At 34.5% G+C, this 14,356-nt stretch overlaps 1 protein-coding gene and 1 long non-coding RNA gene across 16 annotated transcripts in view; one reads left to right on the top strand and one right to left on the bottom strand.

Annotated features, from left to right (window-relative positions):
• LOC137489281 (uncharacterized) overlaps nucleotides 1-14,356 on the top strand; it is a 602,555-nt gene that overhangs the window by 363,468 nt on the left and 224,731 nt on the right. For all 10 annotated transcript variants that reach the window (XR_015524713.1, XR_015524716.1, XR_015524720.1 and 7 more), the window contains one exon: nucleotides 2,600-2,789. This is a non-coding gene — a long non-coding RNA (uncharacterized LOC137489281). The remainder of the gene's footprint in view (nucleotides 1-2,599; nucleotides 2,790-14,356) is intronic.
• plod2 (procollagen-lysine, 2-oxoglutarate 5-dioxygenase 2) overlaps nucleotides 1-14,356 on the bottom strand; it is a 78,423-nt gene that overhangs the window by 36,558 nt on the left and 27,509 nt on the right. For all 6 annotated transcript variants that reach the window (XR_015524244.1, XR_015524245.1, XR_015524246.1 and 3 more), the window contains 4 exon segments: nucleotides 11,283-11,446; nucleotides 3,913-4,025; nucleotides 3,663-3,726; nucleotides 2,016-2,113 (listed from right to left, as the gene is read on the bottom strand). Coding sequence is in view for 2 of the 6 variants with exons in the window: in NM_001089464.1 (NP_001082933.1) it covers nucleotides 2,016-2,113; nucleotides 3,663-3,726; nucleotides 3,913-4,025; nucleotides 11,283-11,446 (439 nt within the window). In the remaining 4 variants the exon portion in view is untranslated.

Genomic DNA, 14,356 nt, shown 5'->3' with positions numbered 1-14,356 from the left:
CGTCTATGACTTATAAGAGAACAGTCTGAATAACCACTATGGTAATTCTGGCAGTACCAGTGTTAAATTCAGAGTATTGGTGTCATTGTAAACGTACTAACTGATACCAAGTGACAAGAAGCCATAAACCAAAGTGTTGGCTTCACGGTCTGGCTCTAAGCTGCTACTGTGTATCTTCAAGTCTTGTTACTTTTTATTGGAGCTTGTTTGAGTATTTACGAGAACATCTGTACTCCCCGGGGCGTGTTAAAAAGCCTTGGAGATCACAGAGATCCTCGGGGATGGACACTGGGCAGCTTGAATGAGACTTCGAGCATAAGGGTGAGCTCTGGAAGGATGATTATTCATTAGAAACGGCACAGATGGTTGGGTATTAGGAGAAGATGACTCCACACGCCGCTGTGTTTGTTTAATCTGTCGCTGAGGTGCAGAAGGAAAAGCTCCACGGGGCTGAGATTACATTATCATGCAGACATCCTGTTAAAATGTCAAACTGCTGGGAAGAGGGAGTTGGGGATTGACTGCAAAAGTTTTGGCCAAAAGATTGCCTTGTGTTTAATCTACTGTACAATTACAGTCAGGGGGTTGTTTTATTATCTAACAACTGTGCTGCTTTACTGTAAAAGAGTATTAGAGTAATACATGGCACCGTTTTCAACAAAAAATAAATACACTTTTCTATTCTTTTAAGCTGTTTTGGAGGCCTGAAAATTAGATTAGATTCAACTTTATTGTCATTACACATGTACAAGTACAATGCAACGAAATGCAGTTTAGGTCTAACCAGCAGTGCAATAGCAGCAAGTGCAGGATACAGGTACTGTATAAGTTATAAAGTGCAGTTATAGAAAAACTATGGTCATATTTACAGATGGATGTACTGTGAACATTATATTCAGGTTGTGTTAGCTATGAACAGAGATTTACAATAGATGAATATGAATATATGTACAGGTTGCTATTAATAATCAGTAGTGTGCAAAATGTAAACATTTGAAAATTACACTATTATAATCTCATTGTAAACCTGCTTTAAATCTGTACATTAATGAAAAAGGGGAAATGCAATTGGATGATTGCATAAACAAAAAAAATATATGTATTAAAACCTATTTTTAATATCCAACGTCCACACTGCAGAAAATGTCTTTTCTTACTTGTTTCTAGTCCAAATATCCAAAAAGACCTAAATCAACAAGCATTTTCTAACCAAGAAAAAAATATTGTCTTGTTTTAAGAAATAATATGACAAATCTAAAAGAGTTTTTTTTTTCCTTTACCTACTACAGCAGGTAAAACAAGTTAATAATCTGCCAATGGGGTAAGCAAAATAATCTTGTTCATCATTTTACACCATTGACAGATTTTTAGATATTTGGACTAGAAACAACATAAAAAAATATATTTGTAAGAAAAGCATTTCTTGCAGTACATGATCTTATTTATTTAACAGCATACTTGGTTTACATTTCAATTAGCACATAATGTGTAGCTGTACATACAGTATTGTGTACATATATCTGTCGGTTTCTATATTGTATATACAAAAATATATGTTCATACTCTATTTAGTACTTTCTATTTTGAATTCCTTTATTATCTGTGTTTTTGTCCTGTTATACTGTCATGTAAACAAATTCCACTTATGTGTAAAGATACCTGGCAATAAGGCTCTTTTTAATTCTGATATTTGTCCCAAATTCGAGTGAAAACTAAAAATTTTTAGAGTGCAGTTTCAAAAAACACAAAGGAAAAAAAAAACAAAACCATATAAATCAAATTTAGGCATGCAATTGTTATGTATATGCAAGCACTCAATGCAAACGCACAATATTAATTACTTCATTAAACAAATAATTTTATGGCAACATAATATGAAAATCCATTGTAGCAGTTTTATAAAAAGTTTGCTTTGTTAAGCTTTTTGGATTCTTAACCATACTCCAAATGAACATTTTTTGTATAACATACAGGTTCAGTCTTTAATTTCGAATGAAGCGTACTGGGGTTTTTACCTTGGTGTTCACATTTCCATGTATAACTGCTGGCAGACTATTGTAGATGGTGTTCCTCACGCGTACTCGCTCCGTGCCAAACTTCAGGAGAACTTCATCTAAATTCAAAAACAGATTTTGTTTTCAACAATAGCATGTGTTGTATATCTGTAGAAGTATGTGTCCAGAAGGAAAAAGAAAAATTTAGATATAGCACATCTAAGCTTAAAGGATGTATTCACTTCTAGGACAAGGCCAAAAATGTTGTTGTGCTGAAAAACATCAGTGGCTCTCCTGGCAAGCTTTCAAACATGTTTCAAGGGTTCACAGTTAGCTGATGATTGATTATAAAGTGTATTTCACATGCTGTCCTGAGAGAGAGCCCTGAGCTCAGGGCTCCCTCCCGTTTGAAAGACGAGAGGGGAGTTTGAGCTTAGGTAAATCTCGAGAACTCCCCTGGTTTAAAAGCAGATTATAGGGATTGCTATGAAGAGATAAACTGCTGACTGAAAGGCATAGGTGGGAGTCTGGCTAAGAGCTCATCTACTGTATAGTGCCAATTTGGTTTAGTCAATTCACTTGTGTCACATGTCTTTGGACTGTAGGAGGAAACCAGGGAACCTGGTGGCGAGCACGGGGAGAACATGTAAACTACGCATAGAAACATCGGCTGGCCAAGTATGGACTTGAACCAGTGACGTCCTTGAGCCACTGAACCACCGTTGCACCCTATCTAGGGAACAGAAGGAGAAATAGGGGTGGAAGGGTGGATTCTTCAAGAAGGAGATAACTAAGGTAAGGAACTCTAGTTATTTATAGTGCTTTAGGGTTCATATGATTGGTGAATCCTGTGTTATCTAATGCGGGACCAGCTGTGGTCAATCGTAAGCATGTGATCCTCCTAAAATTTGTGTATAATTAAACTTCACTTACATGTTTAGACTGTTAGCCAATCATTTATCCACATTTACTTCTTAGTCAACAATACAACACAGCTATTTAAATGGTGCATTGCATTCAGATAAGAAGGGTCTACAGCAGTGGTCACCAAACTTGTTCCCGGAGGGCGGGTGTCCTGCAGATTTTAGCTCCAACCCTAATCAAACACACCTGAACAAGCTAATCAAGGTCTTACTGGGTAAACTTGAAACATCCAGGCAGGTGTGTTGAGGCAAGATGGAGTTAAACCCTGCAGGGACACCGGCCCTCCAGGACCAGGATTGGTGACCCCTGGTCTACAGAAACAGAAAATAATCAAAAATAGTACTTAAAATGTTATTTAATGATAAAAAAAATCTTGATAAGATCATTAAAGAACCTGAGTACACTACAAAATAAAAAAAGAAGTCCATTACCCAGTTAAACATCTAATTAAAGGAGTCATATGCATGCTATTTTCATTAAAACATCCAAAAATCACCAGAACAGAGTTCTTACAATATCCCCATGTCTCAAAGAATGTTTAAATAAAGATAAATAAGCCATTTAGAATCAGTGCTAATGCTAATCACCATGCTAATGATGTCACATCTCCTCCATGACAATTTGCCAAGAATAAAGACTATAATTGTTCATGGAAAATTAAATGAAAACCAATATGAATGATGCAATATATGCAGGAAAAATAATAATCTTTACTAACAACCTTTAAACACCGTTTTGACTCACCCAGAGCTCCATTCAAATTTTGGAAAATCTCACACTTGTGGTCCAAGGTCATGTTAAGCTTTTCCTAAAATACAGATGAGAAGACAACAGAGTAAAAGTGACCGTGCGACCTTTGTCCTCGTGTAAACCGTTTATAGTTGCATATTTTTAACCAGTTTGTTTGCTGTCGAACTTTATAAGTGCATGCGGTCAAGTTTACAAGCACATTTATGTTCTCACAAACCGCCTTAAGGCTCGTTGCATCACTGACCCTCTGAATCGGATCCACGTAGATCTTCGTGTAGAAAAGCTGATCGTCGTCGTTATCATGAAGGTCCCACTGGCTGACAAGCTTCTGTATGTATGGGGCATAGCCAATAATCCCTGTGAAAGACAATGGAGTGTATTTTAAAAGGCCTGTGTGTTGTAAAAGAAAGTATAGGATGTAAAATATAGCGTGAAGCGTTGACATTATGGTATGCCCAGACACAACATTTCCAATTTCAATTACATCTCTTCTGAAAAGCTTAAATCTCGCTCCCAATACATGGTGCGGTTCCTCAAACCCTCAAAACAGTGGGAAGTCTGGCAGAAGCGTCTGACCAACAAGAAACAAGTGTTGTGTGGCCACATCTAACCTCACTGTTGTTTGCTTGTCAAGTGCTTGTACTGTATGCCAGTAGGCTTTTATTTAAAGAAGCACTTTTTTTTAACCTAATTTTACAACTCTTCTAGAGTTGAGTTGAGTTTTAAGATCTTTAAATCTATTCAGTCGATACCAGGATCTGACAGGGGAACTTTTAGCCTAGCTTAGCATAAATCATTGAATCAGATTAGATTATTAGCATGACAGACTATCAGCCATAGACTTCCTACATCTATTCAAGCTTCCATAGCAACCTGCGTATGGATTTCTCATCATGTTCCTGAAGCTCTGACCACAGTTGAAAATTGCAGGGCTCACACTGGCATCTGTGCAGTTTTAGATAGCATCATTCGTCAGGAATTAGGAACTGTTAGGTTACCGCCCTAGGCCATTACATGTTTTACTCCTAATAACCTTTTACTATAGTCTGCATTCATAGGCTGATCTAAAAAGCATCTGAAACCACTTTTCATTGGCAAAAATGAACTATAGATCTGTTAGTGTGTACATTTACACAACAATTATGTCCTAGAAGCTGATTTTTGACTTGAAGAGAGACCAAAACAGTTTCAAAACATCTCTTGTTCACATGGATCCACAATAAACAACATCATGGTAACCGGTCTCTTCCCTGTATTACACTTAAGCTTTGATGGCAGCTTACCTTCTAGGGTGTTGCAGAGTTTCGAGAGAGACAACCAAGAGAAATAATAGATTAATATTTATTTAATCTTTAAAACTACCCTGGCAACACTGGGTGCGGGGTAGGTGCAGGTTTACCAAAAAGGACCCATGCAGGACTCTGGTAGACTATTAACGTCTCGTTCAAAAATGTCCAAATACTTCTATTAATTTTCCTATTTAAAGTGTGTTTCTTCTGTAGTTACATCGTAATATAATATAATATAATATAATATAATATAATATAATATAATATAATATAATATAATATAATATAATATAATATAATATAATATAATATAATATATAACTCTTAGTACACAATGTAACTACACTCTCAGAAAAAAAGGTGCACGGTGTTATACATAATGTTCCTTAAGGTACAGTTTTGTACCTTTGTAAAATTTGTACCTTATATGGTAGAGAAAATACCTCTTATGATACTGTTCTGTAGCTTACAATTGAAATGAAGGCATACAATTGTTCTCATAAAAAGGTACATAAGTGTTGGACAACTCCTTTATTACAATATCTATGAAAATTAATATTACTTTAAAGGCAAAGGGATTTTATGAATAATTCCCTTAATAAAACATTATAAATGGAAAATGTGCATTTGCACAAAAATAAACTTTTTAAAAACATTGTTTGATAAATGAATTTGATGTTTTATATTTACTGAAAATAATTTGTCGCACTTTGGATAAAGCAAAATGCCTTTAAATAGTTCTTTAAGGAACAAATTTGATACTGTTAAGGTACGAAGTGTCTTGTCACTGTAGTGATACCTTCATGGATCAGAGTTGTACCTTTGATAAAGGTACAATATTGTATCTGCAGGTTTTAAAAACCAAAGGTACATTTTGGATTCTCATGGTACCAATGATCTCTTTAAAGGTACAAACTACAATGGTACAAATTTGTTTATTTGTCTTAAGGTACAATTCTGCACCATAAAAAGGTGCTACCCCAGTGACAAGGGTTTGTACCTTCTTTGGAACAACATTGTACTATTTTCTCTGTGAATGTACATAAAATTTAATCTTTAAATAGGAAAAGTACCAAAATTCTTTTGTCATTTTTGATCTATGCTAAGCTAAGCTTAAAGGGCTACCGACAGACATGAAGAATAGTTTCTGAGTGGATTCAAAACTAGTAAAACTGAACCGTTTAAGTCTAGGAGAGTTGAAAAATGTAATACATAAGCACATGACATCTTTGTTTTCATAAAATTGTGCTTTTACACAAAGACAACAGTGGTGTCATAAAAAAAAAAAATCACTTTTAATCTCGGTTTGAAAAAACATGGCATTTTCAGGCCACCAGAACTGTGTTGTATAAGTGAACGGTCAAATCAGTGTCATTTAAATAGACCCTCGATAGATTTCACTAGAAATCAAGGCCTTGAGATCTTCCACTGAATTGTAAATCCACCAAAACCATAAGATAAACAAAGCAAGTTTTCAGGCACGTATGATTTACATGTCCGTTCATTCACTAAATTAGCAGATCGTCTCAGTCTGAAGGCGGCCACCTCAGATGTGGTGACATGAATCTTATTTTATTACGGTGCAATAAAGTAAAACCCTTGACATGATGCCCAGGTTCAAAAGCAATTGCTGAAGCCAGATGTACAGCATTATGACATGTGGTTTTAATCCAGAATCCACAAGGTTTTTTTCCCACCGATCGAAACAACGCAAGAAGCTTGAATTCGGGCAAACTTGCGGGGATGATCGGAATGATGCAAGCCGTGCCGTCTTTCTAGTTTCCACAAACACAATGGTAGACATGGCATTTCTGCGCCAACCGAAACAAAACAGTTTCCACCGCAATCTACGGAGCAGTCGGAGGGATAAAACCAACCTTCAATTTTGGATGTGCAGGCAATCTACCAGAAAGTCCAACACAAACAAACGTGTCCTGTTAATGACACAGGCTCAACGCCCTGACAGGACACTACACAAGACAAAGTGACCACCACAGTCAAAGCAGCAATTGACCAGATTAAAATAGAGCTCGGACGGGCGATGACCACAGGGTTTTCAAGTACAGAGAGGGGTGACGTTACTGTTCTTCAACGGAGAGAGCGAGTCGGACGCACACGTACGCACACTCTCAACTGAATGCACTATTCATGAAGACCCCTAGATGAATAGTGCACTATGCCTGGTGGCCCTCAGGAAATTCCACAGGGTGAGCGGCCGCTGCTTGTGGTTTACACAGAAAACACGTTCACTATCATATTGTACCAGTGATGAAATTCCACTGTTTGTCCTTTGCTCTCTATAATCACCCTGCTTGCATTGTTCTAAATTCTTCCAGACCAAACAAACCCACACGGAATTGTCTGAGGGATGATACGGCCAAAATGGCAGCATGCCATGACCTTATTTACACGTTTCCCAGTGATATTCGGCCTGAGCTGAATTCTTAAAAGCTGACCTCCCAAATGCAGGAGGAAAAACATGTGTATGCAGGAGTGTAAACTGTTAGGTACTACAAGCTGTGAAAAACAAACACTACCTTTACAGACTAAACAAACGTCAGAGTTAATTGTGAACATTCTTAACATGCTTGTAGTTTTGGAATTCAGGTAGTTGTAGTCAGCATGGTACCCTGATAGCACTCTGAGATATCTATATAATGTTTGTGTTTATGTCTGTATGCGTTTGCTCAACTGCAAAACGCCTATTAGACATCTATTTTCAGCAATGTTGGACAGTGATGCTAGTTATTATTAGTAATGCGTTACTGTAATGATATTACTTTTGATGATAACATACTGTAACACATTACTTTTCACAGTAACTAATACTGTCACGCATTACATTTGATGGTAACATACTGTAACAGTACTTTTGGCGGTAACTAATACTGTAACACATTACTTTTGACTGTAACATACTGTAAAGCATTACTTTTGATGGTAAAATACTGTAACACATTAATTTTGAGACTAACTAATACTGTAATATTATGTTTGACGGTAACATACTGTAACGCATTACTTTTGACAGTAACTAATACTGTATCACATTACTTTTGATGGTAACATACTGTAATGCATTTCTTTTGATGATAACATACTGTAAAGCATTACTTTTGAACATAACATACTGTAATGCATTACTTTTGACAGTAACTAATACTGTATCACATTACTTTTGATGGTAACATACTGTAATGCATTTCTTTTGATGATAACATACTGTAAAGCATTACTTTTGAACATAACATACTGTAACGCATTACATTCGACAGTAACGAATACTGTAACATTACTTTTGATGGTAACATACTGTAACACATTTCTTTTGACTATATCATACTGTAACGCGTTACTTTTGACAGTAACTAATACTGTAACACATTATTTTTTATGGTAACATACTGTAACGCATTTATTTTGACGATAACATATTGTAAAGCTTTACTTTTGAAAGTAACTAATACTGTAATGCGTTACTTTTGTAGGTAACATACTGTAATGCAACACTTTTGGCAGTAACTATTACTGTAACACTTTATTTTTGATAATAACATACTGTAACACATTACTTTTGACTATAACATACTGTAACACATTACTTTTGACAGTAACTATTACTGCAACACGTTATATTTGAAGATAATATACTGTAACGCATTACTTTTCATAGTAACTAATTTTGTAACGCATTACTTTTGACAGTAACATACAGTAACACATTTCTTTTGACAGTAATTAATACTTTAATGCATTACTTTTGATGGTAACATACAGTAATGCATTACTTTTGCTTAAGAGGGCTAATGACATTGACCTTAAAATGTTAAAAAAGTGCTTTTGTTCTATCTGAAAATAAAAAATAAGAAAAAAATAATATAGGAAATACTGTATAAAATCCTTGCTCTGTTAAACATAATTTGGGAAATATTTGAAAAAGAAAATTCACAGGAGGGCTGATAATTTTGAATTCAACTGTATGCAATAGGCTTCAGGTGTAAACATAGTTTTTGTTTCAGATCTTACATTTGCAAAGTCTAAACTAGCATAAAAACAAATACTGAAAAAAGTTAATTGTTTAAAAAGAATAGCATTCAAACAAACACACTCAAAAGTCCAGATTTTGTCAAAATGTAACCAGATGTGCACACATTAAGTCACCAGATTAGCAGTAAAGGAGCTTGCGTGTAGAACAGCATTGGGGTAACAGCCAAAAAATGCACACCCGTTGGGTTTTGACCTGTTTATGACCAGTTATGACTATGACTTCATTTTTATTTCAAGTGAACGCAGATGTTTCTAGCTTTTATGTATGTTGTTTATAGCTTTTCACTATTGAATAAAGGGTTATTTCACCCAAAAAGGACAATTTTCTCATTAATGTATCACCCCCATGTCATTCCGAACCCCTGAGACCTTCGTTCATCTTCAGAATACCAATGCAGATATTTTAGAGGAAATCTGAGAGCTCCCTCATCCTCCATAGACAGAAATTGTCTCGATGTTCATAATTCAGAAAGTAAATCAAGAACATAGTCCTAACATTCCATATGACTTCATTGGTTCAACTGTAATTATATAAAGCTTCATGAACACTTTTGAATGCCAAAACAAAACAGTAAAAAACTATTTTATTTGCCAATGTCTTTTGTATCAGATCAGGGAGCGTATGTGTTGCACTGCTTATTCCAGTGGCAATATGTCATACTGCCTGTAGAACACCCTGCCATGAAAGAAAAGATATTGGTGAACAGATTTGTATTTACAGTTTTTTGACACACAAAAGTGTTTTGAGGGCTTCATATGATTACATTGAACCATTGTATTGACAGGAAATTAGTTTTGACAATGTTTCTTTTCTTTTCCGAACATCCAGCAGGATCATTGCTGTCTATGGAGGATGAGGGAGCTCTCAAATGTAATATAATGTAGCTTAACTTGTGTTCTAAAGAACAACAAATAGATTTTGACAACATGATGCTGAGTAATTAATACTCAAATTAATATTCAAAAATTAATTTTCATTTTTGGGTGAACGAGCCCTTTAAGACATTTACATGGCTATGCTTGAGAGTTATTAGCAATCAGTGTAAGAATGCACATCTCTTTCCTTTTTCTGCTGAAAACAAAATAATATATTTTGGAGAATGGTTATAGCTGGTAGCCATTGACTTCCATAGTTTTTTTTTTTTCTACTAATATCATTGGCTATTGGTTTTCAACATAGGAAACCACTAATTCCATACTATGGATGCCAATGGCTACCAGCATTAAACATTCTCCGAAATACAGTATATTATTTTTGTGTTGAGCAGAAGAAAGAAATTTAGTCTTGATCTAAAGATATTTTGAAGAATGTTGGAAACCAGTAGCCATCGATTTCCATGGTATTTAGAATTTTTTATTTTATTTATTTATTTATTTATTTATTTTTTGCTATGATGTCAATGGTTATTGGTTTCCAGCATTGGAAAGCAGTACTTACATATTATGAAAGTCAATGGCTGCCAACTTTCAAGATACTTCAAAATGTGTTATTTTACATTTAGCAGAAGAAGGAAACTCAAACTGGGTTGGAAAAATATTTTAAAGAATGTTGGAAAACAGAAACCATCGACTTCCATTGTTTTTTTCATTTATTTATTTTTTGCTATGGATGTCAATCACTACTGTTTTCCAACATTGGGAACCAGTACTTGCATACTATGGAGGCCAATGGCAACCACCTTTCAACATTCTCCAAAATATATTGTTTTGCATTCAGCAGAAGATAACTCAAACTGGTTTGGAAGATACATATTTTTAAAAGTTTAGAAACCAGTAACCATTGACTTCCATAGTATTTTCTATTATTTTTTTATTCATTTTTTGCTATGGCTGTCAATGACCAGTACTTCCATCCTATGGGAGTTGACGGCTACCAACATTCTCCAAAATATATTATTTTTGTGTTCAGCCTTCCAATTCGAATGTTGTCCCTTGATTGAATGGTCATTACCAGTGGTTATCAGCTGACAGATATGGGCCAGTAGGGACCTTCTGCACCTATTAGTAGGCTCAGATGGCTGTTATCATCCATCCACAAGGTTAATCAGCTATACTAATAGAGCAGACTCCAGATCCAGATCTATTTTTACATCACTGTGATAGTTGGGTTTAGGGTTGAAGACGGAGTAGATGTTAACAAAATACAAATAATGGGAAATGTAATAAATAATTTAATGAATTCTGGTTATCCCTTTAAGAGAGTTGAATGAGTTGAAATCACAAAAACACAATGGCTTTGGACATCCTATAGTTGTTTCCTTTTCCCATCTTTACATACCTCCAGAGTTGAGAAAGCGTTTCCCACTGCGTACAGACGGATACTTCTCTGCCAGTTGAGAATCTGGCCAGATGATTCCCTCCGCAGCAAACACCACCTTATGATTGCTCTGCTGGAACTTTCTGAGAATCTCCTCAGCTCCACCAGCAAAGATGAGGTCATAACTGAAGAGAGAAAAAAAGCAGAAGAAAAAAATGATCCTGTCCACTGCTTTCCAGTAATTTTCACATTTAAGACATTATAAAGCAGTTGAACAAATGATGTTTGCTAAATAGAGTTTATTTAATCAGCTATGTCTATTTGTACTGAGCTGCTGGAAGGGAGTGGAGGGCATTTAGGTCTTCTGTTTCAGACACTATTAATATGCCTGGTAACGTTAGTAACTATAAATGTCATCACAGGAAGTACACCGTGTGGGAGGCACCACGGTTTCCTCTCGTCTGGGGAACACCTGTGCACACAAATCATTTCCCTATTTTTTAAATATGATTTAAAGTTCATCTCTGGAATATTTGACATGGCTTCATTGTGGCAAAATGGTTTCAGCTACACCTATTAGTGTTTAATATATTTTACAGAACCGTTGAAGTCCAATTTCCAATCTTATACAGTTGAAGGCAACATTGTTAAATTGTCCTGTGGAAGTTTATTACTAATTTTTTGTACTTTGTTTTACATTTCCAAAATGCTGTTTAACAGAGCAAGGACATTTTCAGAGCATTTATTATATTTATTTTTTATTCATTCATTCATTTTCTTTTTGGCTTAGTCCTTTTATTAATCAGTGGTCTCCACAGCGGAATGAACCACCAATTTATCCAGCATATGTTTTACGGATGCTCTTCCAGCTGCAGTCCATCACTGGGGTATTTTATTTTGTTTTATTTTAAATTTTTATGTATTAATTATTATTTATTTATTTATTTATTTATTTATTTATTTATTTATTTATTTATTTATTTATTTATTTATTTATTTATTTGTTTGTTTGTTTTATTTTTTACTCATTTATACATTTATTTTATTTTTTATTTTTATTTTATATATTCATGTATTTTATTATTTTTATTAATAATTTTTTATATATTTATTTATTTTTATTTTATTTAGAATTATTTATTTTCCCCTTTAGAGAAAGTCTTATTTTATTTTTTCATGATTTTAGGTCATTACTTTATTGTTGTTTTTATTATTATTATTGTTGTTATTATTATTGTTGTTATTATTATTATTATTATTATTATTATTATTATTATATTGTCTACACAACAAACCATTGGCTTGTTCAATAACGTGCCTAATTGACCTAACTTGCCTGGTTACATACAGTAATTTACCCAGTTAAGCCTTTATATTACACTTTAAGCTGAATACTAGTATCTTGCAAAATAATTAGTAAAATATAATGTACTGTCACCATGGCAAGGATAATAAAAGTTATTAGAAATAAATTGGCAAACCAAAAAAAATAAATAAATAATAATAATAATAATAATAATACGTTTAAAAAATTGTCTTATGTCAACAAAATGTTTCTTTGTTATTCAGCATTTTACTTTTTTTTTTTTAAACAATTAAAATAATTTTGACTTCCAACATAGCCTATTCAGCCCTAAATTGTGTTATTCTAAAGTTCTCTGAACTCTGAGCTGTTTATTATACCTATAAATGTGTGCGATTCCAGATATGGGTGTGTATAAATAGCTGCTTCAGAGTTCACAGAGTTCTGCTTTAATTCAATTTGATGTGTTTCATATAAATGACTTTTGATAAAATGCCACTGCATGCGGCAGGTGAGCGTGAAGTTAACTTCAAACGCAAATCATTTTCTACTTTGTGATCATAATAATCACTCGTTTCTGCAGAACACACCCAGACCTACATGACTAAAAAAACGCACACACCACACTTTCATTATAAATTGACATGCTGTAATTTTCCTTGAATGATGACGTGGAATAACAGGCCATTTATTATGGCTAATTAGCATAAATTGAGCGAAAAGCCTCCATTTCAGTGAGAGCTTTGGTTTTAAAGGTAGGTTTTGGACATTTTTGAACAAACGCCCAATACTTTTACCTTCACACAGGCTCTTGCTGTTTCTTATTGAGTTGGCAATGGCACTGTCAAATTTGTTTTACTGGTGTGGCTTAAACTGCATTTACACATGCAGCAGATTTGTTATCGTTGATAAACCCATTTTAGCTAGTCATTTTGCCTTCATCTAGACTAAATATTTTACAGGGCATCATTTACCGTCAATTACAGGTAATTACAAAAATGCATTTTCTGGTAAATTAGAGTCAATTTACAGCTAGACTATACATAGAGACATACGTATACTGTATCCCTTTTCGTCTTTGGTATTTTAACTGCATATTAAATCTAATACAACTTAGTGCTTTTCACACATGAATTGTCCACAGGAATTATTCTAACAATCTTAGGATCTTACTCTCAGTTTCAGATTCTCCATAGATAACTTAACCTTTATCAGTTTAGCCCTTGTGTATTGTTCAAATTGACTTCCCTTTCGTTATGTTAGTGCCTCTTTTTGCCCCATTGGCTTCCATTATAATGACACTTTTTGCTTGCAAAAGCCTTGACAACATATAAGCATGCATTCTTGACTGCTGGTGGTTTTCCCTGTTGGAAAGAGAACAAATTTGTAATTTTTACTGTTAGTTATCTGTTGGCATCATTAACTCTTTTGATAGGCCTGTGCAAAAAGCTTTCTGGCTTATATGTGGGGTTCTATGGAGTACAACAACAGATTATAGTGTGTGTGTGCATGACTACACTTACTATGTTTACTATGTTCTGAGAGCTGAGCTGCTTATTTTGATTTTCTCAGACATATCAAGATAAGAGTGAAAAGGTCTCTCTCACATACTTGTGCAAACACACACAATACTCCTTATAACTCCATATAAAAGCCAGAAACTAAGCTTTTTTGCACTGCAGCTGATGATCAACAGTCAAAATTACTAAGTTGACCTCTTCCTAACAAGGAACAATCAAGAATGCATGATTATAAAAAAAAACGTTATTTATAATAGAAGTCAATGGGGCAA

This window comes from Danio rerio, chromosome 24 (genome assembly GCF_052040795.2).
Source record: "Danio rerio strain M-AB ecotype USA chromosome 24, GRCz13ab, whole genome shotgun sequence".
Classification (NCBI taxonomy): Eukaryota; Metazoa; Chordata; class Actinopteri; order Cypriniformes; family Danionidae; genus Danio; species Danio rerio.
This window is presented reverse-complemented; position numbering and strand designations above follow the sequence as displayed.